The sequence below is a fragment of the Coregonus lavaretus genome, assembly GCF_964263955.1.
Source record: "Coregonus lavaretus genome assembly, chromosome: 7".
NCBI classification, from domain to species: domain Eukaryota; kingdom Metazoa; phylum Chordata; class Actinopteri; order Salmoniformes; family Salmonidae; genus Coregonus; species Coregonus lavaretus.
The window spans coordinates 46220471-46244554 of record NC_139994.1 but is presented as its reverse complement, the minus strand read 5'-3'; the positions used below and the strand labels follow the sequence as shown (position 1 = coordinate 46244554).

The following is a 24084-nucleotide window of genomic DNA, read 5'->3' as shown; positions in this document are numbered from 1 at the left end:
ATTCTCCACAGCTAAATGGTTTCTCTCCTGTGTGAGTTAGTTTGTGCTTCCTTAGGTAACCTTTGAAACTGAAGCTTTTCCCACAGTCCCCACAGATGAATAATTTATCTCCTGTGTGAGTCAGTTTGTGCAGAGTTTGGGTCTTTAGGGTCTGTCTGCCTTAGCCCAGGAACATACTCTTAATGAGTATAGGTGAGCCTACCATTACTCCCTAAGGTCCAAGGACCTTATATGTTATTTTTCAGAGGTAGACGGGCTCTGGCAGCCAAAACAGCCAAATACTCCATCTAAATGTGAATTGATTCTCCATTGCAATACAGTTCTAGAAACATAAAGCCCTTTACTTTCATTTCACATAAAAATAATTTTGCAACTGCAAAATGTCCCCTAGAGTCGTTTTCCGCGCCACAGCGGAAATCTAAATAGCATAATCAAAAAATCCTAATGAAACTCTGTCAATTTAAGATAGAGATATATTTTTTGTTGTTGTTGCATTGGATGTGTCTCAATCCACCGCATCCGTCTTTGTCGCACTTCCACATCTGCATGTGAAAGGTGATAGAGCTAGAGCGGTATTTGTCAGACCATGAGACATCCTGAAAATCGGTCTTCTCACAAAATCATCTGTAGCATCTGAACTATTATAACCCCTCTATGGAACGATGAGACTCTCACGAACATGATGGTGTTCCCCGTTTTGCTCTACGACCTCCAAAAGTGTCTGGAGACTGGTCTGAAGTCAGTTCAGCCGATCTGCCAACTTCTGTCTGTAGCATCTGAACCGTTTGGGCTATACACTAATATGACCCCTCTGTACAAAGGTGAGTCTCTCAGGAACATGTACAGTGAATTCGGAAAGTATTTAGACCCCTTCCTTTCTCCAGAAGTTAATCATTTCATGTCTTTGGATCAGTGCTTCAAATTTTTGGATCAGTCCCCCCATGAGGTACTTCAAAAATATAAAATATATACAGTGCATTCTGAAAGTATTCAGACCCATTGACTTTTTCCACATTTTGTTAAGTTACAGCCTTATTCTAAAATTGATAAAATTATTATTTTTTCTCATCAATCTACACACAATACCCCATAATGACAAAGTGAATACAGTAAAAAATAATAATAATAACTGAAATACCTTATTTACATAAGTATTCAGACCCTTTGCTATGAGACTTGAAACTGAGCAATCGGGGGAGAAGGGCCTTGGTCAGGGAGGTGGCCAAGAACCCAATGGTCACTCTGACAGAGCTCCAGAGTTACTCCGTGGAGATGGGAGAACCTTCCAGAAGGATCACCATCTCTGCAGCACTCCACCAATCAGGCCTTTATGGTAGAGTGGTCAGATGGAAGCCACTCCTCAGTAAAAAGCACATGACAGCCCGCTTGGAGTTTGCCAAAAGGCACCTAAAGGACTCTCAGACCATGAGAAACAAGATTCTCTGGTCTGATGAAACCAAGATTGAACTCTTTTGGCTGAATGCCAAGTCTGGAGGAAAACCGGCACCATCCCTACGGTGAAGCATGGTGGTGGTGGCAGCATCATGCTGTGAGGATGTTTTTCAGTGGCAGGGACTGGGAGACTAGTCAGGATCGAGGAAAAGATGAACAGAGCAAAGTACAGAGAGATCCTTGATGAAAACCTGCTCCAGAGCGCTCAGGACCTCAGATTGGGGCAAAGATTCACCTTCCAACAGGACAACGACCCTAAGCTCACAGCCAAGACAAGTGGCTTTGGGACAAGTCTCTGAATGTCCTTGAGTGGCCCAGCCAGAGCCCGGAATTGAACCAGATCGAACATCTCTGGAGAGACCTGAAAATAACTGTGCAGCGACACTCCCCATGCAACCTGACAGAGGTTGAGAGGATCTGCAGAGAAGAATGGGAGAAACTCCCTAAATACTGGTGTGACAAGCTTGTAGCGTCATACCCAATAATACGAGGCTGTAATGGCTGCCAAAGGTGCTTCAACAAAGTACTGAGTAAAGGGTCTGAATACTTACATATTTTGTCATCATGGGGTATTGTGTGTAGATTGGTGACGAAAAACCCCAATTTAATCCATTTTAGAATAAGGCTTTAAGCCTTATTAAGTAAAGGGGTCTGAATACTTTCCGAATGTACTATACGTGTCGGTTGTTTTGTTTTAGGGCGCACCCACAGGCCTCACACGACTCGTCTGAAGGTCCCCGGGACCAGTTGAAAAAATGAATGGACGTATATATGGAGATTGTTTAATGCCAAACATATGGAGTTAAATACATATAAAAAATAAATAAACATTTCCTGATCTTTCTTATATCTCTCAGTTATAGGAGAGAAACTTCAGAACAAACTTATTTTTGATATTTTTTAGGACTATCTGTTGTTCCATGTACTGAATCTGTTATTCAATGTGTTTGTATGGACTAATAGCAGTAAGGCCAAAAATACATTTTCAACAAATAATTTTTGTACAGTGATGGAAAAAAGTATTTGATCCCCTGCTGATTTTGTACGTTTGCCCATTGACAAAGAAATGATCAGTCTATAATTTGAATGGTATGTTTATTTGAACAGTGAGAGACAGAATAATAACAACAACAAAAATCCAGAAAAACGCATGTCAAAAATGTTATAAATTGATTTGCATTTTAATGAGGGAAATAAGTATTTGACCCCTCTGCAAAACATGACTTAGTACGGTGGCAAAACCCTTGTTGGCAATCACAGAGGTCAGACGTTTCTTGTAGTTGGCCACCAGGTTTGCACACATCTCAGGAGGGATTTTGTCCCACTCCTCTTTGCAGATCTTCTCCAAGTCATTAAGGTTTCGAGGCTGACATTTGGCAACTCGAACATTCAGCTGCCTCCACAGATTTTCTATGGGATTAAGGTCTGGAGACTGGCTAGGCCACTCCAGGACCTTAATGTGCTCTTCTTGAGCCACTCCTTTGTTGCCTTGGCCGTGTGTTTTGGGTCATTGTCATGCTGGAATACCCATCCACGACTCATTTTCAATGCCCTGGCTGAGGGAAGGAGGCTCTCACCCAAGATTTGACGGTCCATCGTCCCTTTGATGCGGTGAAGTTGTCCTGTCCCCTTAGCAGAAAAACACCCCCAAAGCATAATGTTTCCACCTCCATGTTTGACGGTGGGGATGGTGTTCTTGGGGTCATAGGCAGCATTCCTCCTCCTCCAAACACGGCGAGTTGAGTTGATGCCAAAGAGCTCGATTTTGGTCTCATCTGACCACAACACTTTCACCCAGTTCTCCTCTGAATCATTCAGATGTTCATTGGCAAATTTCAGACGGGCATGTATATGTGCTTTCTTGAGCAGGGGGACCTTGCGGGCGCTGCAGGATTTCAGTCCTTCACGGCGTAGTGTGTTACCAATTGTTTTCTTGGTGACTATGGTCCCAGCTGCCTTGAGATCATTGACAAGATCCTCCCGTGTAGATCTGGGCTGATTCCTCACCGTTCTCATGATCATTGCAACTCCACGAGTTGAGATCTTGCATGGAGCCCCAGGCCGAGGGAGATTGACAGTTATTTTGTGTTTCTTCCATTTGCGGATAATCGCACCAACTGTTGTCACCTTCTCACCAAGCTGCTTGGCGATGGTCTTGTAGCCCATTCCAGCCTTGTGTAGGTCTACAATCTTGTCCCTGACATCCGTGGAGAGCTCTTTGGTCTTGGCCATGGTGGAGAGTTTGGAATCTGATTGATTGATTGCTTCTGTGGACAGGTGTCTTTTATACAGGTAACAAGCTGAGATTAGGAGCACTCCCTTTAAGAGTGTGCTCCTAATCTCAGCTCATTACCTGTATAAAAGACACCTGGGAGCCAGAAATCTGATTGAGAGGGGGTCAAATACTTATTTCCCTCATTAAAATGCAAATCAATTTATAATATCTTTGACATGCGTTTTTCTGGATTTTTGTGTTGTTATTCTGTCTCTCACTGTTCAAATAAACCTGCCATTAAAATTATAGACTGATCATTTCTTTGTCAGTGGGCAAACGTACATAATCAGCAGGGGATCAAATACTTTTTTCCCTCACTGTATATATATTTGTTATACTTCAAGGGGTCTTAAAATTCAAAATCAGATAGCTAAATGATCCTCGGTATGACCTTAAAACAATTCCATATAGCTTGGTATAACCTTGCTTTGTGCACAGGGGCTTTGTCATGCTGAAACAGGAAAGGGCCTTCCCCAAACTGTTGCCACAAAGTTGGAAGCACAGAATCGTCTAGAATGTCATTGTATGCTGTAGCATTAAGATTTCCCTTCACTGGAACTAAGGGGCCTAGCCCGAACGATGAAAAACAGCCCCAGACCATTATTCCTCCTCCACCAAACTTTAGAGTTGGCACTATGCATTGGGGCAGGTAGCGTCCTCCTGGCATCTGCCAAACCCAGATTCGTCCGTCGGACTGCCAGATGGAGAAGCGTGATTCATCACTCCAGAGAACGTGTTTCCACTGCTCCAGCGTCCAATGGTGGCAAGCTTTACACCACTCCGGCCGACGCTTGGCATTGCGCATGGTGATCTTAGGCTTGTGTGCGGCTGCTCGGCCATGGAAACCCTTTTCATGAAGCTCCCAACGAACAGTTATTGTGCTGACGTTGCTTCCAGAGGCAGAATGGAACTCGGTAGTGAGTTTTGCAACCATGGACAGACGGTTTTTACGCGCTATGCGCTTCAGCAGTCGGCGGTCCATTTCTGTGAGCTTGTGTGGCCTACCACTTTGCGGCTGAGCTTTTGTTGCTCCTAGACATTTCCACTTCACAATAACAGCACTTACAGTTAAACAGGGCAGCTCTAGCAGGGCAGAAATTTGACAAACTGACTCGTTGGAAAGGTGGCATCCTATGACGGTACCATGTTGAAAGTCACTGAGCTCTTCAGTAAGGCCATTCTACTGCCAATGCTTGTCTATGGTGATTGCATGGCTGTGTGCTCGATTTTATGCACCTGTCAGCAACGGGTGTGGCTGAAACAGCCGAATCCACTCATTTGAAGGGGTGTCCACATACTTTTGTATATATAGTGTATGTCAAATGTACATGTTTTATATACAGACGTCATATTACTGTATTTAATTATTATTATTGTTAAACAATTTTAAATATTGTCATGTGTCCTTTGTACAGTTCTTTATAAAACATTTAGTTATTTGTTACTGTGTACAACCTAGCAATACTACTTATTTCTCTGAGAGTGAGGCAGATGTATGGTGTTTTGTCTCTCTGAATTGAAAGCATCAAGTGATACATTTTATATACGTCTGTCATTTAACAACCCAATGCCATGATTAGATAGTGAAAAAACACACCAACCTCTCATAATTTATTTAACCCATAAGAGTCTAAGCCCCATCTAAGCCGGGGGAGGGTTCTACTAAGATACACTGAACAAAAATATAAACGCATCATGTAAAGTGTTGGTCCCATGTAGAGGCTTATTTCTCTCAACTTTTGTGCACAAATTTGTTTACATCCCTGTTAGTGAGCATTTCTCATTTGCCAAGATAATCCATCCATCTGACAGGTGTGGCATATCAACAAGCTGTTTAAACGTTATGATCATTACACAGGTGCACCTTGTGCTGGGGACAATAAAAGGCAACTCTAAAATGTGCAGTTTTAGGGAGCTGGGTTTTTGCATGCTGACTGCAGGAATGTCCACCAGAGCTGTTGCCAGAGAACTTAATGTTCATTTCTCTACCATAAGCCGCCTCCAACATCGTTTTAGAGAATTAAGCTTTCTTTCCAACCGGCCTCACAACAGCAGACCACTTGTATGGCGTTATGTGGGCGAACGGTTTGCTGATGTCAACGTTATGAGCAGAGTGCCCCATGGTGGTGGTGGTGTTATGGTATGGGCAGACATAAGCTAGGGACAACAAACACAATTACATTTTATCAATGGCAATTTCAATCCCCGAGATACCGTGAATAGATCCTGAGGCCCATTGTCGTTTTCTGATCCACGCTCCTACTTTTATTTTTAAAGGTATCTGTGACCAACAGATGCATATCTGTTTTCCCAGTCATGTGAAATCCATAGATTAAGGCCTAATCTATTCATTTAAATGGACTGATTTCCTTACATGAACTGTAAGAGTAAAATCTTTGAAATGGTTGCATGTTGCGTTTATATTATTCCAGGTCATCATCTCAGCTCTATAGAGCTGATCCCTATGCTGTCTGACAAAATCACTATTTTAGTAGTTCTTCAAAGTAAATAAGGCATACTTTTATGACTGCTGAATACCAATACCTCGAGAAGCAACTACTTTCTATGTATCCATCTTGCATTCTTCTATCTCTTGCATAGCACACGTAAAAGAAACACTGACCGGACAAGTAGCCGCACAATGGATTGTGGTCATTGTAGTTAATTATCATGTTTTCTGCACTAAACTATGTAGAACATTGGCCTATTGTAAACTACAACTCCCTACTACATCGTACATTTCGGGCATTATCTGATTTATCTGTACAGAAACTGCAACGCAATGTGAGCATTGAGCTCATAGAAAAAATCGGAACAAAATGGAATTAAAATAATTGAACCAATGTTGGTCAATTAGTTTAAAATACGATAAATAACTGACATTTTGGTTAATCACTCAGAACTAGCAACTGCAGAAACGTAGTAGGCTACAGTCAAAATGTCATGACCTTTGATCATATGATTTTTGTAAAGTTCATGCAGTTGACATGTGGATGCAAGTCAGACAATGTTTATTCCCTGAATGCAACACACTTTGAAAAGGCGGTGACTTGACAAAAGTGGTCCTCTCGAAAGTGCCCACAATCTTATTCATAGTCAGACTAACACAGCATTATTAGTGACATCAATCATGTAATTTTTGTTATAAGAAAACGTATTTAAGAACATGAATTTAAACAAAATGATCTATCAATGTATTTTTGTTATTTTGTACTGTACAGGCTATTGCACATGTGTGCATTTCAGATGGTAGGCTACTGTTGAGAGATGGAATGTGAAGTCGCCTCTTAGTCGGGGTTTAGTGATACATTCACTAATATCCTAAGTGATTACACCACATTCTACTGAGGAGATCAAATAAAATACCAGTGTAAGGAGTGCACAATCTACTATGTGTAGCCCATAGAGTATGATAGAGGCCTCTAGTGGCCAAAAGGTCATATTAACATGGGCAGCGCCATTGAGGGCTTCCACCATTTTAATGTAGTCAACTGGGTGGGTCTTCCAACTTCATTGGCTGATCCCTCCTGGTGACCCTGTTGGAGTCATGTCCAACGGAGTCATCAGAAGGGATCAGCCAATCGTGAAGAAGGAAACTACTTCAAAATGGACATTTGATGTCACAGACGCTATAATGGCACAGATACAAAGATGAGTCCTTTATCTATCTCTATGGTGTAGCCACAGCGCCATTTCGTGATAACTGTTTCAGTTCAAGCCAAGGTATGTTACAGTAGTAGCAGCCTACTGAATTGGAAACGGATCATATAAGACACCCCAAGTAAGACAACGTCGAAATTGTACTCCTTTTTAAATTATTAAACTCCTGGTGAGTATTTTGAATCGAGAGCATTTTTCTCATTTTAATTTTTCCAGACTTTAAACTGATGTCTTTGGGACTTTTTTTGTTTTGTTTTTAATGCATTTTTCTGGCTGTATTCTGAATCTGTGTTGGTTTTAATGGCGTACATTTCGTTGCAGAGGGGACTAGTGTTGGGTAGCTCTGAAAGCGATATTTTTTTTCTTTTTCGAATTAATACTTTTCAAACTACATTTTTTCCAAGTTTACCATACAAGCAGTTTGTGTGTTCATGGTCCTATTTTTATGGAAAGAAAGATCGACGATTGTTTCAAATCTGGCTGGACAAATGATTATGTGATTGTGACGGTCGCGTGAACATGGTCGTCTTTTCCCTTTTCTGGAATTACATTTTTTTAAAGGTTTTACGCAGCTCAACCTTTATATTTAGCACACCTGTAACTTGAATTTCTGTTGTTGAAGTTGACTGCTCATAGATATTTTCTAGTTTTCTTTTTGGCTTTGTTATTTTTGAGGTTCGCAGTACCCTCTGCAGTAGCCCTAATTCTGGAAACAATTACGTAATTTTTTTAGGAAATATTTTTTCTCTCTATGCAGAGTGAAAGTGGCCGTTTGTTTACACTGGATTGGAATACAAACAATGCTTTCTATTGGGCGCGCAAAGACATTTGAGGAAAAATAGACAACCGTTGCATTGCATTTTGTGATATGATTAATCATTAAAATATTGTGCAGAATGAGAAATAGATGCATCCAGAATTTGTGCTGTTTATTGAACATTATTCAAGTGTGTAGCCTGGTGAAATGGTTGTGGTCAGACTACTATGTTATCAACGTCCATTAGGCCTACTATTAACATTTAACAAAGCTTATTTTGTGGGAAATCTCCTCTGCTAGAATCCGCAGTTGAAACAATAACAAAGTGGTAACAGCTGAGGGATGGGCCTGGAGAAATGTAACCAATCTTAAATTCATATAGACTGAGCTATGGATGCAAGAACTGACAGTCCATGATATAAAAATTATAGTTTTAACCTTGTTTTGAGGCTATACAGTGTTTGTTTTCATTTTATGTTGTTTACAAACATTGGAGTAAAACAATCTTATATTTTGAGTTATTGATGGGGTATGACAGTTGAACTAAGCTCATGAGGCATTTTAATGTTATATTCTTCAAGAATCAATGTGTATTTACAATTTATAAGTCCCAAAATGGATGAAGCAATTGCAGATTGCCCCTTTTAAGATTGTGTTGATATGCATTGATGCTGTGAAGATATACTGTGTTAGTATGTAAAGTTCAGTGAGTTTATTTTTCACTGTCTTGGTATTATTTAACTTTTTATTACCTCATCTCTATAGGCCTACCCAGAGCCTTCTATTTACAAGGCCTACCTAGACCTAGGTTGTGTCCCAATTCTGTGTCCTCCTTCCCTAATCTCCTTTACAACCGATAACTGACTAGATGGAGTAGATTGTTTTTTCATCGTTTTACTTTGATCATCATCAAAGTCCTGTCGGATCAGAAGTCATGAAGGAAATAAATATATCTGTCCAACACATTTTGACTCCGGCTACGTCCCAATTATCTCTACTTTCTCCCAAAGTGTGCACTTCTTCCCTTCACTGATTTGAAAGGAAATAACTGGTATAATAAATATGGTGGAAACCCTGTCTAGTCTTGCGCATGCCTCCACCAATCCATTGCTTTTAGATTTGTGGGAAATAAGGAACCAGGAGAAAGGAGATATTATTGGGATGCACCCACAGTCTTGAGAGTGATGCCCTTTGCACCCCACACTAGAAAAGAATACAGATATGTATATGTTTACCAAAAACACTTCTCATATATAGCCTATACAGAGTATTCAGACACCTTGACTTTTTCCACATTTTGTTACATTACAGCCTTATTCTAAAATGGATTAAATAAATAAAAATCCACATCAATCTACACACAATACACCATAATGACGAAAACAGGTTTTTAGAAATGTTTGCAAATGTCTTAAAATAAAAAACAGAAATACCTTATTTACATAAGTATTCAGACCCTTTGCTATGAGACTCGAAATTGAGCTCAGGTGCATCCTGTTACCATTGAGCATCCTTCAGCTGTTTCTATAACTTGATTGGAGTCCGCCTGTGGTAAATTCTATTGATTGGACATTATTTGGAAAGTCACACACCTGTCTATATAAGGCCCCACAGTTGACAGTGCATGTCAGATGAAAAACCAAGCCATGAGGACAAAGGAATTGTCCGTAGAGCTCCAAGACAGGATTGTGTCGAGACATAGATCTTCGGAAGAGTGCCAAAAGATTTCTGCAGCATTGAAGGTCCCCAAGAACACAGTGGCCTCCATCATTCTTAAATTGAAGAAGTTTGGAACCACCAAGACTCTTCCTAGAGCTGGCCGCCTGGCCAAACTGATGAAACCAAGATTGAACTCTTTGGCCTGAATGCCAAGCGTCATGCCTGGAGGAAACCTGGCACTATCCCTACGGTGATGCATGGTGGTGGCAGCATCATGCTGTGGGGATGTTTTTCAGCGGCAGGGACTGGGAGACTATTCAGGATTGAGGGAAAGATGAACAGAGCAAAGTACAGAGAGATCCTTGATGAAAACCTGCTCCAGAGCACTCAGGACCTCAGACTGGTGCGAAGATTCACCTTCCAACAGGACAACGACCCTAAGCACACAGCCAAGACAACGCAGGAGTGGCTTCGGGACAAGTCTCTGAATGTCCTTGAGTGGCCCACCCAGAGCCCGGACTTGAACCTGATCGAACGTCTCTGGAGAGACCTGAAAATAACTGTGCAGCGACGCTCCCCATCCAACCTGACAGTGCTTGAGAGGATCTGCATAGAAGAATGGAAGAAACTCCCCAAATACAGGTGTGCCAAGCATGTAGCGTCATACCCAAGAAGACTCAAGGCTGTAATCACTGCCAAAGGTGCTTCAACAAAGTACTGAGTAAAGGGTCTGAATGCTTATGTAAATGTGAAATTTAAATTTAGTATTTTTAGTACATTTGCAAAAATTTCTAAACTTGTTTTTGCTTTGTCATTATGGGGTATTGTGTGTAGATTGAAGAGGGGGGAAAACGATTTAATCTATTTTAGAAATAGGCTGTAAAGTAACAAAAGGTGGAAAAAGTCAAGGGGTCTAAATACTTTCCGAATGCACTGTATATGATCACTAATAAAATCTGAATCATTTGTTTCAAAATCCTCTTAACATCATTAGCATAGTTGGTAGCCTCTGATATGGGTTCAGTTCAACATTACAGGCGCTCTCTTAATGTTTATTTTTTGTTTCCCATTTTTTAATTTGAGGCACATTTTTTGGAGCAGCGATAAATCGTAAGTTGGTCTCCTGTTTTTTTTCACTTCCATGTTGGCATCGATTTAGAATCCAGTTCGTTTTTTCTCTCAGCCTTTTGAAAAAGCCTTTTTCCCCTTTTGGAAATCCCCAAAGCAAGGAGTTTTCTGCTGCTGTTGTGATGGCCAATCACTATTCTCCATTGTTGTAGTTTTGATTAGCGTAGTAGTTTGCATTTCACTTTGAATCCCTACTTTTCCAGTTGTTTTTCACGATTAAAAAAGAAACAGATGAAATTGGTCACCTGGGAACGGAATAAATTGGAGGCAGGTAACCATCGAAGGTGGTCAGAAATGGGGACCCCCAACATACAATATAAACCTAAAGCGCTCGATGCCATGAAAGAAGTCCACATGCTGTGTGTTTCTTTTCGGTCCTTGTAAAATAATACAGTGAGGGAAAAAAGTATTTGATCCCCTGCTGATTTTGTACGTTTGCCCACTGACAAAGAAAGGATCAGTCTATAATTGTAATGGTAAGTTTATTTGAACAGTGAGAGACAGAATAACAACAACAAAATCCAGAAAAATGCATGTCAAAAATGTTATAAATTGATTTGCATTTTAATGAGGGAAATAAGTATTTGACCCCCTCTCAATCAGAAAGATTTCTGGCTCCCAGGTGTCTTTTATACAGGTAACGAGCTGAGATTAGGCGCACACTCTGTGTTACCTGGATAAAAGACAACCATCCACAGAAGCAATCAATCAATCAGATTCCAAACTCTCCACCATGGCCAAGACCAAAGAGCTCTCCAAGGATGTCAGGGACAAGATTGTAGACCTACACAAGGCTGGAATGGGCTACAAGACCATCGCCAAGCAGCTTGGTGAGAAGGTGACAACAGTTGGTGCGATTATTCGCAAATGGAAGGAACACAAAATAACTGTCAATCTCCCTCGGCCTGGGGCTCCATGCAAGATCTCACCTCGTGGAGTTGCAATGATCATGAGAACGGTGAGGAATCAGCCCAGAACTACACGGGAGGATCTTGTCAATGATCTCAAGGCAGATGGGACCATAGTCACCAAGAAAACAATTGGTAACACACTACGCTGTGAAAGACTGAAATCCTGCAACGCCCACAAGGTCCCCCTGCTCAAGAAAGCACATATACAGGGCCGTCTGAAGTTTGCCAATGAACATCTGAATGATTCAGAGGAGAACTGGATGAAAGTGTTGTGGTCAGATGAGACCAAAATCGAGCTCTTTGGCATCAACTCAACTCGCCGTGTTTGGAGGAGGAGGAATGCTGCCTATGACCCCAAGAACACCATCCCCACCGTCAAACATGGAGGTGGAAACATTATGCTTTGGGGGTGTTTTTCTGCTAAGGGGACAGGACAACTTCACCGCATCAAAGGGACGATGGACGGGGCCATGTACCGTCAAATCTTGGGTGAGAACCTCCTTCCCTCAGCCAGGGCATTGAAAATGGGTCGTGGATGGGTATTCCAGCATGACAATGACCCAAAACACATGGCCAAGGCAACAAAGGAGTGGCTCAAGAAGAAGCATATTAAGGTCCTGGAGTGGCCTAGCCAGTCTCCAGACCTTAATCCCATAGAAAATCTGTGGAGGGAGCTGAAGGTTCGAGTTGCCAAACGTCAGCCTTGAAACCTTAATGACTTGGAGAAGATCTGCAAAGAGGAGTGGAAGAAAATCCCTCCTGAGATGTGTGCAAACCTGGTGGCCAACTACAAGAAACGTCTGACCTCTGTGATTGCCAACAAGGGTTTTGCCACCAAGTACTAAGTCATGTTTTGCAGAGGGGTCAAATACTTATTTCCCTCATTAAAATGCAAATCAATTTATGACATTTTTGACATGCGTTGTTCTGGATTTTTTTGTTGTTATTCTGTCTCTCACTGTTCAAATAAACCTACCATTAAAATTATAGACTGATCATGTCTTTGTCAGTGGGCAAACGTACAAAATCATCAGGGGATCAAATACTTTTTTCCCTCACTGTATATCTAATGGGGAATTTTGTCATCCACTAAGGGAATTATGTAGCACGATTGGTTTGTTCCCCTCCTCAGAGTTTGCCATCCACCAGACCAGGGCTCAATGACAAATCGACCCCTAGACCTTAAGTCAGCCAAACTCAACTGGCAGACCACGGTCCGGATCCGGAACCAGAATGGAGTGAATATGGACCGCTGGCCCAACTTAAATGTTTGTAAAATAAAAATGTAGGAACTGTCGGGCTTTCAGCTTACTGCTGTTGAGAGTTATAATAGTAGAATGTCTGCACAAGGTGCAATTTAATTTAGGAATTTGTTAGTGCATGGACATTTTTCCTCTTGTTATGTCATTCACTGACAGACATAACCTGTCAGAAATGTCCAGTTGATAAACTACTGGCCATATTAACTAGATGGGTAAGTTAAACTAACCAGCTATCTAAATCTTGGTTATCGTGGCCAGGTTACATGCCCAGGTCCTCGACACCCCAGGGGGCCCCCATTGATTTAGCTGAGTCACTCCGGTATGAACACACGTAAGACATGGCAAAATGTGTAGAATCACCATTGATTCGGGTCACATGCACTGCCTGTATTCTAGTCTCATATTGATGCTGGTGGATACCAACCTCGTCAACTGAGCAGCAAAGAGAAAATCATCCTGTGATTTGTGCTTTTGGCTAGACAGTCTCATCCGAAATGATAGTGTGTGTGTATCCACTGTACAGAGACGGATACAGAACTTCCCTTGGCTGTGTCATGTGTTTTAACATCTCTTTTTATCATTAGGAAAGTGGATGTGGGCCAAGAGGTACTCTGCTTTGGGATTTACATTGACATTTGGGAATGTCCTCTTTCTGACACCACGCCAACTAATTACATGTCCCTTGATTTGATTGACTACATTGACCACAGAAATGTATAATGAAAGACTGTATGCCAAAATCACTTCATATTATTAATAATACGTGCGATTTATATAGCACTTTTAAAGGACCCGAAGACCTTTTTTATTACTGTTGTTCACAGACATTTGTGCGACGCCTCAGCAAGAGAGTGCACAAGGTAGCTATATAGGAATATTTTAAAGTGCTTTGGGGGTTTTCGGACTTGGCTAAATGACCTGCCCATTGAATCGGTTTCTAACTTATCTGTCTGGTTTGATACGATAATACTATTCGTCCAACAGGTTTTTGGGCCATCATCTCCTTTTTTTTTTACCTCCACACGACTCCACGTTTTTTTTGTGAGGTGTATATACTGTACAGTGCATTCGGAAAGTATTCCGGCCCCTTGACTTTTTCCAAATGTTGTTACATTACAGCCTTATTCTAAAATGGATTAAATTGTTTTTTCCCCCTCATCAATCTACACACAATACCCCATGATGACAAAGCAAAAACAGGTTTTTAGACATTTTTGCATAAAAAATAAATAGAAATTAAAACACATTTACATAAGTATTCAGACCCTATACTCAGTACTTTGGTGAAGCACCTTTAGCAGCGATTACAGCCTCGTCTTCTTGGGTATGACGCTACAAACTTAGCATACCTGTATTTGGGGAGTTTCTTCCATTCTTCTCTGCAGATCATCTCAAGCTCTGTCAGGTTTGATGACGAGCGTCGCTGTACAGCTATTCTCAGGTCTCCAGAGATGTTCGATCGGGTTCAGGTCCGGGCTCTGGCTGGGCCATTCAAGGACATTCAGAGACTTGTCCCGAAGCCACTCCTGCGTTGTCTTGGCTGTGTGCTTAGGGTCGTTGTTCTGTTGGAAGGTGAACCTTCGGTCCTGAGCTCTCTGGAGCAAGTTTTAATCAAAGATCTCTCTGTACTTTGCTCCATTCGTCTTTCCCTTGATCCTGACTAGTCTCCCAGTCCCTGCGGCTGAAAAACATCCCCACAGCATGATGCTGCCACCACCATGCTTCACCGTAGGGTTGGTGCCAGGTTTCCTCCAGATGTGACGCTTGGCAATCAGGCCAAAGAGTTCAATCTTGGTTTCTTCAGACCAGAGAATCTTGTTTCTCATGGCCTGAGAGTCCTTTAGGTGCCCTTTGGCAAACACCTAGCGGGCTGTCATGTGCCTTTTACTGAGGAGTGGCTTTTGTCTGGCCACTCTACCATAAAGGCCTGATTGGTGGAGTGCTGCAGAGATGGTTGTGCTTCTGGAACGTTCTCCCATCTCTACAGAGGAGCTCTGGAGCTCTGTCAAAGTGACCATCGGGTTCTTGGTCACCTCCCTGACCAAGGCCCTTCTCCCCCGATTGCTCAGTTTGGCCGGGTAGCCAGCTCTAGGAAGAGTCTTGGTGGTTCCAAACTTCTTCCATTTAAGAATGATGGAGGCCACTGTGTTCTTGGGGATCTTCAATGCTGCAGAAATGTTTTGGTACCCTTCCCCAGATCTGTGCCTCGACACAATCCTGTCTCGGATTTCTACGGACAATTCCTTCGACCTCATGGCTTGGTTTTTGCTCTGACATGCACTGTAAACTGTGGGACCATATATATACACAAACACTACCAGTCAAAAGTTTGGACACACCTACACATTCAAGGGGTTTTCTTTATTTGTACCATGTTTTACATTGTAGAATAATAGTGAAGACATCAAAACTATGAGATAACACATATGGAATCATGTAGTAACCCAAAAAAAGTGTTATACAAATCAAAAATATATTTTATATTTGAGATTCTTCAAATAGTCACCCTTTGCCTTGATGACAGCTTTGCACACTCTTGGCATTCTCTCAACCAGCTTCATGAGGTAGTCACCTGGATTGTGGAATTTATTTCCTTAATGTGTTTGAGCCAATTAGTTGTGTTGCTACAAGGTAGGGGTGGTATACAGAAGATAGCCCTATTTGGTAAAAGACCAAGTCCATATTATGGCAAGAACAGCTCAAATAAGCAAAGAGAAACAACAGTCCATCATTACTTTAAGACATCAAGGTCAGTCAATCCGGAAAATGTCAAGAACTTTGAACGTTTCTTCAAGTGCAGTCTCAAAAACCATCAAGCGCTATGATGAAACTGGCTCTCATGAGGACCGCCACAGGAATGGAAGACCCAGAGCTACCTCTGCTGCAGAGGATAAGTTCATTAGCGTTACCAGCCTCAGAAATTGCAGCCCAAATAAATGCTTCACAGAGTTCAAGTCACAGAAAGTCACACACACATCTCAACATCAACAGTTCAGAGGGGACTGTGTGAATCAGGCCTTCATGGTCGAATTGCTGCAACGAAACCACTACTAAAGGACACCAATAAGAAGAGACATGCTTGGGCCAGAAACACGAGCAATGGACATTAGACCTGTGGAAATGTGTCCTTTGGTCTGGAGTCCAAATTGGAGAACTTTGTGAGACGCGGTGTGGGTGAACGGATGTTCTCCGCATGTGTAGTTCCCACCGTAAAGCATGGAGGAGGAGGTGTTATGGTGTGGGGGGTGCTTTGCTGGTGACACTGTCTGTGATTTATTTAGAATTCAAGGAACGCTTAACCAGCACGGCTACCACACTATTCTGTAGCGATACGCCATCTCATCTGGTTTGGGCTTAATGGGACTATCATTTGTTTTTTCAACAGGACAATGACCCAACACACGTCCAGGCTGTGTAAGGGCTATTTGACCAAGAAGGAGAGTGAATGAGTGCCGCATCAGATGACCTGGCCTCCACAATCCCCCGACCTCAACCAAATTGAGATGGTTTGGGATGAGTCAGACGGCAGAGTGAACGAAAAGCATTCAACAAGTGCTCAGCATATGTGGGAACTCCTTCAAGACTGTTGGAAAAGCATTCCAGGTGAAGCTGGTTGAGAGAATGCCAAGAGCGCGCAAAACTGTCATCAAGGCAAAGGGTGGCTATTTGAAGAATCTCAAATATAAAATATATATTGATTTGTTTAACACTTGTTTGGTTACTACATGATTCCATATGTGTCATTTCATAGTTTTGATGTCTTCACTATTATTCTACAATGTAGAAAATAGTACAAATAAAGAAAAACCCTTGAATGAGTAGGTGTGTCCAAACTTTTGACTGGTACTGTATATACAGGTGTGTGCCTTTCCAAGTCATGACCAATGAATTGAATTTACCACAGGTGGACTCCAATCAAGTTGTTGAAACATCTAAAGGATGATCAATGGAAACAGGATGCACCTGAGCTCAATTTCAAGTCTCAATGTATTTCTGTTTTTTATTATTTATAAATTAACAAACATTTCAAAAAACCTTTTTTTTTTTTTCTTTGTCATTCTGGGGTATTGTGTGTAGATTGATAAGGGCAAATCATTTAATCAATTTTAGAATAAGGCTGTAACGTAACAAAATGTGGAAAAAGTCAATGGGTCTGAATACTTTTAGAATGCACTGTGTGTATATATATATATTATATATATTTTTTTTAAGTACCTCATGGGGGCAGCAGTTATCCAACAATATGAAGCACTGATCCAAAAATATGAAATGCTTAACTTCTGGAGACTTTTGTGGATCTAGAGTCACTACATCTCCCACAATGCATAGCCGAGCTCAGGCTCAGTTGACCAATGAAGACACTCTTTTCTCCAACAGAAACAGGCAGGAAGGCAGACCACGCCCGTCCAGGGCACAGGCAAAATGGAGTGAGTTCTGGTTACTTCAACATTCCAAATATGTTCTCTAGATGCAGAAACGGAGAGCTACCAGTATAAACCATGAAATATGAACACAAGCACTGCTGACACACAAATAGTGTGTGTGAGAAGGACAACCCTCACCCACCTTCCTATGTACAAAACCATTACATGTAGATTTTAGGCACAAAAGTGGAAAGGCCCTAAAGTTCCCCTATACACAGTCATTACTGTGAGCCATTATCCAAAGTAGCCCTACATACGTAATAAATGGAATGCTTGTTTTAAACAACCGTTCTTGTGTGGTGGTGTACAGTGTGTGTGTGTGTGTGTGTGTGTTTGTGTAGACGCAGACACACACACACACACACACACACACACACTCTCAAATCAGGTCCAGTTTATTTTGGAAAGCAGCCCCGCACAGGCTGGCATTTAGTCACTGATATGCATATCTCAATTTCTCCCCTCTCTCCCTACTTCTCCCTCTCTTTCCTCTCCTCCCTTCATCCCCCTCTCATACACACACCAGCCAGTCTCTCACCTCCAGTAGTATGATGTCCGGCAACGTGACCAACAAGACGGACCCTCGCTCGCTCCATTCCCGGGTTTTCATCGGGAACCTCAACACACTCCTGGTCACCAAGGCAGATGTAGAGGCCATCTTCAGGTAGCTAGCACGATACTATGGCTGCTCTCTGCTCCAACATCTCCAGTCTCTGTGTATGTGTGTCTTTCGGCGGGGTTGGGATAAAGCTGTCAATACTGTCCCAGAAGGGCAATTCTTGTGTAGCGTAAAAACATCACAAACAAGCACACAGAAAATATACATCGAACAGCCACAGATGTACAAATGACACGTTACCTTGTTCTTCTTCAGCAAGTACGGCAAGATCGTGGGTTGCTCCGTCCACAAGGGGTTCGCGTTCGTCCAGTACGCCAACGAGAGGAACGCCCGGGCCGCTGTAGGCGGCGAGGACGGGAGGATGATTGTAGGACAGGTGCTAGGTAAGAACCCAGGCAGCGGTTTCCTTCTCATGTGTTCCCACTCTACCTCCAATATGTTTCTCTCTTCTAAAGGCAAAGTACACTGCTCAAAAAAAGTAAGGGAACACTAAAATAACACATCCTAGATCTGAATTAATGAAATAATCTTATTAAATACTTTTTTCTTTACATAATTGAATGTGCTGACAACAAAATCACACACAAATTATCAATGGAAATCAAATGTATCAACCCATGGAGGTCTGGATTTGGAGTCACCCTCAAAATTAAAGTGGAAAACCACACTACAGGCTGATCCAACTTTGATGTAATGTCCTTAAAACAAGTCAAAATGAGGCTCAGTAGTGTGTGTGGCCTCCACGTGCCTGTATGACCTCCCTACAACGCCTGGGCATGCTCCTGATGAGGTGGCGGATGGTCTCCTGAGGGATCTCCTCCCAGACCTGGACTAAAGCATCCGCCAACTCCTGGACAGTCTGTGGTGCAACGTGGCGTTGGTGGATGGAGCGAGACATGATGTCCCAGATGTGCTCAATTGGATTCAGGTCTGGGGAACAGGCGGGCCAGTCCATAGCATCAATGCCTTCCACACTCCAGCCACATGAGGTCTAGCATTGTCTTGCATTAGGAGGAACCCAGGGCCAACCGCACCAGCATATGGTCTCACAAGGAGTCTGAGGATCTCATCTTGGTACCTAATGGCAGTCAGGCTACCTCTGGCGAGCACATGGAGGGCTGTGCGGCCCCCCAAAGAAATGCCACCCCACACCATGACTGACCCACCATGCTGGAGGATGTTGCAGGCAGCAGAACGTTCTCCACGGCGTCTCCAGACTCTGTCACGTCTGTCACATGTGCTCAGTGTGAACCTGCTTTCATCTGTGAAGAGCACAGGGCGCCAGTGGCGAATTTGCCAATCTTGGTGTTCTCTGGCAAATGCCAAATGTCCTGCACGGTGTTGGGCTGTAAGCACAACCCCCACCTGTGGACGTCGGGCCCTCATACCACCCTCATGGAGTCTGTTTCTGACCGTTTGAGCAGACACATGCACATTTGTGGCCTGCTGGAGGTCATTTTGCAGGGCTCTGGCAGTGCTCCTCCTGCTCCTCCTTGCACAAAGGCGGAGGTAGCGGTCCTGCTGCTGGGTTGTTGCCCTCCTACGGCCTCCTCCACGTCTCCTGATGTACTGGCCTGTCTCCTGGTAGCGCCTCCATGCTCTGGACACTACGCTGACAGACACAGCAAACCTTCTTGCCACAGCTCGCATTGATGTGCCATCCTGGATGAGCTGCACTACCTGAGCCCTTGTGTGGGTTGTAGACTCCGTCTCATGCTACCACTAGAGTGAAAGCACCGCCAGCATTCAAAAGTGACCAAAACATCAGCCAGGAAGCATAGGATCTGAGAAGTGGTCTGTGGTCACCACCTGCAAAACCAGTCCTTTATTGGGGGTGTCTTGCTAATTGCCTATAATATCCACCTGTTGTCTATTCCATTTGCACAACAGCATGTGAAATGTATTGTCAATCAGTGTTGCTTCCTAAGTGGACAGTTTGATTTCACAGAAGTGTGATTGACTTGGAGTTACATTGTGTTGTTTAAGTGTTCCCTTTATTTTTTTGAGCAGTGTATACAGTGGGGGAAAAAAGTATTTAGTCAGCCACCAATTGTGCAAGTTCTCCCACTTAAAAAGATGAGAGAGGCATATAATTTTCATCATAGGTACACGTCAACTATGAAATCCAGAAAATCCAGAAAATCACATTGTAGGATTTTTAATGAATTTATTTGCAAATTATGGTGGAAAATAAGTATTTGGTCAATAACAAAAGTTTCTCAATACTTTGTTATATACCCTTTGTTGGCAATGACACAGGTCAAACGTTTTCTGTAAGTCTTCACAAGGTTTTCACACACTGTTGCTGGTATTTTGGCCCATTCCTCCATGCAAATCTCCTCTAGAGCAGTGATGTTTTGGGGCTGTCGCTGGGCAACACGGACTTTCAACTCCCTCCAAAGATTTTCTATGGGGTTGAGATCTGGAGACTGGCTAGGCCACTCCAGGACCTTGAAATGCTTCTTACGAAGCCACTCCTTCGTTGCCCGGGCGGTGTGTTTGGGATCATTGTCATGCTGAAAGACCCAGCCACGTTTAATCTTCAATGCCCTTGCTGATGGAAGGAGGTTTTCACTCAAAATCTCACGATACATGGCCCCATTCATTCTTTCCTTTACACGGATCAGTCGTCCCGGTCCCTTTGCAGAAAAACAGCCCCAAAGAATGATGTTTCCACCCCCATGCTTCACAGTAGGTATGGTGTTCTTTGGATGCAACTCAGCATTCTTTGTCCTCCAAACACGACGAGTTGAGTTTTTACCAAAAAGTTCTATTTTGGTTTCATCTGACCATATGACATTCTCCCAATCCTCTTCTGGATCATCCAAATGCACTCTAGCAAACTTCAGACGGGCCTGGACATGTACTGGCTTAAGCAGGGGGACACGTCTGGCACTGCAGGATTTGAGTCCCTGGCGGCGTAGTGTGTTACTGATGGTAGGCTTTGTTACTTTGGTCCCAGCTCTCTGCAGGTCATTCACTAGGTCCCCCCGTGTGGTTCTGGGATTTTTGCTCACCGTTCTTGTGATCATTTTGACCCCACGGGGTGAGATCTTGCGTGGAGCCCCAGATCGAGGGAGATTATCAGTGGTCTTGTATGTCTTCCATTTCCTAATAATTGCTCCCACAGTTGATTTCTTCAAACCAAGCTGCTTACCTATTGCAGATTCAGTCTTCCCAGCCTGGTGCAGGTCTACAATTTTGTTTCTGGTGTCCTTTGACAGCTCTTTGGTCTTGGCCATAGTGGAGTTTGGAGTGTGACTGTTTGAGGTTGTGGACAGGTGTCTTTTATACTGATAACAAGTTCAAACATGTGCCATTAATACAGGTAACGAGTGGAGGACAGAGGAGCCTCTTAAAGAAGAAGTTACAGGTCTTCGAGAGCCAGAAATCTTGCTTGTTTGTAGGTGACCAAATACTTATTTTCCACCATAATTTGCAAATAAATTCATAAAAAATCCTACAATGTGATTTTCTGGATTTATTTTTCTCAATTTGTCTGTCATAGTTGACGTGTACCTATGATGAAAATTACAGGCCTCTCTCCACTGTATGTGGAGACGTGATAATGTGGATGTTACACCCCCTGTCTAGATATATAACTTCCTCTTGATTTTCCCTCTTTCTTTCTCTGAACTATTTCTGTTCTTTCTGTCTCTCTTTCTCCCCCCCCCCCCCCCCCCCCTCTCTCTCTCAGACATTAACCTCGCTTGTGAACCGAAGCCTCAGAGATCGAAGACGGTTAAGCGCTCCGCAGGAGACATGTACAGGTGTGCCTCAACTCCTCTCTCTGTGAATTTAAATATTTAAACAGGATCTTTACCAAGTGCTTCAGTTAATCTCTCTCGCTCTCTCAATCCCCCCCCCCCCCCCCGTCCCGTCCCATCCGTCCGTACGCCCAGTTCTTCATTTGATTTGGACTATGACTTCCAGAGAGATTACTATGACAGGTAAGCCTTCCTTTCGCCGTTGTCGCACACACTGTACTTAAAAAGGGATAAAGAATTTGATATTTTTGCTGTACGTCCTTAAACTGTAGTGTTCTTTTGAGAGATTTTACACATTGAATGCATTACATTTGTAACAGCCTTTTGTCATATAACCTGTGTGTGTGTATCTGTTTGTGTTGCCGTTGTAGGATGTACTCGTACCATTCCCGTGTGCCCCCTCCGCCTCCTCCCCTGTCCCGGCCAGTGATCCCCTCCAAACAGCCCCGGGTCAGTTTGAGTGGAGGTGGAGGTGGAGGGGGCAGCCGACGCACCAAGACTAGCTTCTCATCTTCCACCTCCAGGAGCAGCCAGAGCAGGACCTCGACCTCACGCACCAGTCAGTGCCACACACATACACGGAATGACAGATGCTTTCGACATTGATCACACACACTCTTTCTAACTACACACGATATAACTTGATCTCATCCTTGCCACACACTTACTAACTCCAAATTCACTCAGATAATTGACCCACTATTAATTTACCCTGTAGACACGTATCCATGTTAATTCCATGGAAATGACATCCATCTTTCCTTCTCTCCTCTCTCCCCCCTCTTCCTAACCCAGTGAAAGCAGACGACCTGCAGACCATCAAGAGAGAGCTGACCCAGATCAAACACAAGGTGGACTACCTGCTGGAGAGTCTGGAACGCATGGAGAAGGACCACAGCAAGAAGTCAGGTAGGACGGGACAGACACTAGTGATGGAAGTACACTTGTTGCCCACTGCATTTTCAGACATATTAGGTATGAAACAACTCATTTTTGTTTATCAATAAAATCTCTCTCTCTCTCCCTCTCTAGACATGAAGAGTAGTGGGAAGCCGGAGCCCGGGGAGGTGTCTCCTCTCCTCAACTGCGGAGGAAAGGAGGAAAGCCTGAAGAGGGAGAGAGAGAACCAGTCTCTCAACGACTCAGAAGAGGAGGGAGACCTACTGGAGGAACAGGAGGTGAGGCTAACATTGACATTTTAGCTTGTCATTTAGCAGAAGCTCTTATCCAGACATTTCCACACTTTTTTTCGTACTGGTCCCCCGTGGGAATCGAACCCACAACCCTTGTGTTGCAAGCACCGTGCTCTACAAACTGAGACACTTGAGAGGGGATAGGAATTCTTGGGAACGGAGAACTGCTAGAAGAGGGGGAAAAGTGTTATGGAAGAGAGAAGTGCAGAAGAGAAGGCAGATGGAAAGGAATTAAAAGAAAACATTGAGGAGGAAGTAGTGGCTGTCAGTGCACTACTTTTGACTATGGCTCTGGTCAAAAGTAGTGCACTGTGGAGGTAAAAGGGTGCCATTTGGGACGCAGACTGTCTTATGTCAGCTTATTGAATCCTGCCGGCAGGTAAAGAATCGAGGAAGGGAGGATGAGGAAGAGGAAGAAGGAGAGGAAGATGGAGATGACGCCAACGGAGAAGGCGCTTAAACAACGCAAACACACACACAAACCCTGACAAACACAAAACAAAATGTGTATAACTGTACATGCCAACACGCACACATACATGGACAGTTGTACTTACTTAGCTTTGTATTCATATGGACGTTTCAACTATATACTGTACGGTTTTGAATGTGAGCTCCCACATACAAATTCAGTAACACTCTACCATTTACTGTATGTCAAGGAAATATATGTCCCTCCTTCCTCTCTTTGGATGTCTCTCCTGTATTATTGTGTAGCCTTGTTCGACCATCCTGATCTCGCAAGCTTACATTCTGTGAAGTGAAAGGAAACGAGAGAGCGAGAGCGCAGCGGTCAGGATGTTTCTTTACATATCATTGAGATTTGGTTTATTCTAGTTTGGGTCAATTTCAATTCAGGAAGCACACTGACTTTCCAATTCTCTTTTCAATGAGGAATTTGGAATTGGAATTTGGTTTACTTTCTGAATTGACTGTAATTAAAATGGAATTGACCCCAACCCTTTTCTGGATGCAGT

At 43.0% G+C, this 24084-nt stretch overlaps 1 protein-coding gene across 2 annotated transcripts; it reads left to right on the top strand.

Moving 5' to 3' along the window:
- Positions 1–7439: 7439 nt before the first annotated feature.
- On the top strand, positions 7440–23793 carry LOC311132829 (heterogeneous nuclear ribonucleoprotein C-like). Of its 2 annotated transcripts, none has more exons than XM_084166180.1 (10): positions 7440–7556; positions 17482–17531; positions 18055–18192; positions 18403–18530; positions 21845–21917; positions 22050–22097; positions 22286–22473; positions 22710–22823; positions 22947–23092; positions 23487–23793. In XM_084166180.1, the coding sequence occupies exons 2-10, from the start codon at positions 17527–17529 to the stop codon at positions 23565–23567; spliced, it is 921 nt and encodes a 306-aa protein (XP_084022306.1). In that variant the 5' UTR covers positions 7440–7556; positions 17482–17526; the 3' UTR covers positions 23568–23793. The 2 variants fall into 2 exon arrangements, with proteins under 2 accessions (XP_084022306.1, XP_084022307.1); XM_084166181.1 differs by having other exon boundaries at positions 7453–7508.
- Positions 23794–24084: the final 291 nt, after the last annotated feature.

What these genes read in the sequence shown, in the direction of transcription:
- LOC311132829 (XM_084166180.1), top strand. An exon ending in GATGTAGAGGCCATCTTCAG is followed by an intron (nt 18,193 to 18,402) that starts GTAGCTAGCACG and finishes GTTCTTCTTCAG; the next exon opens with CAAGTACGGCAAGATCGTGG. An exon ending in CAGAGAGATTACTATGACAG is followed by an intron (nt 22,098 to 22,285) that starts GTAAGCCTTCCT and finishes TTGCCGTTGTAG; the next exon opens with GATGTACTCGTACCATTCCC.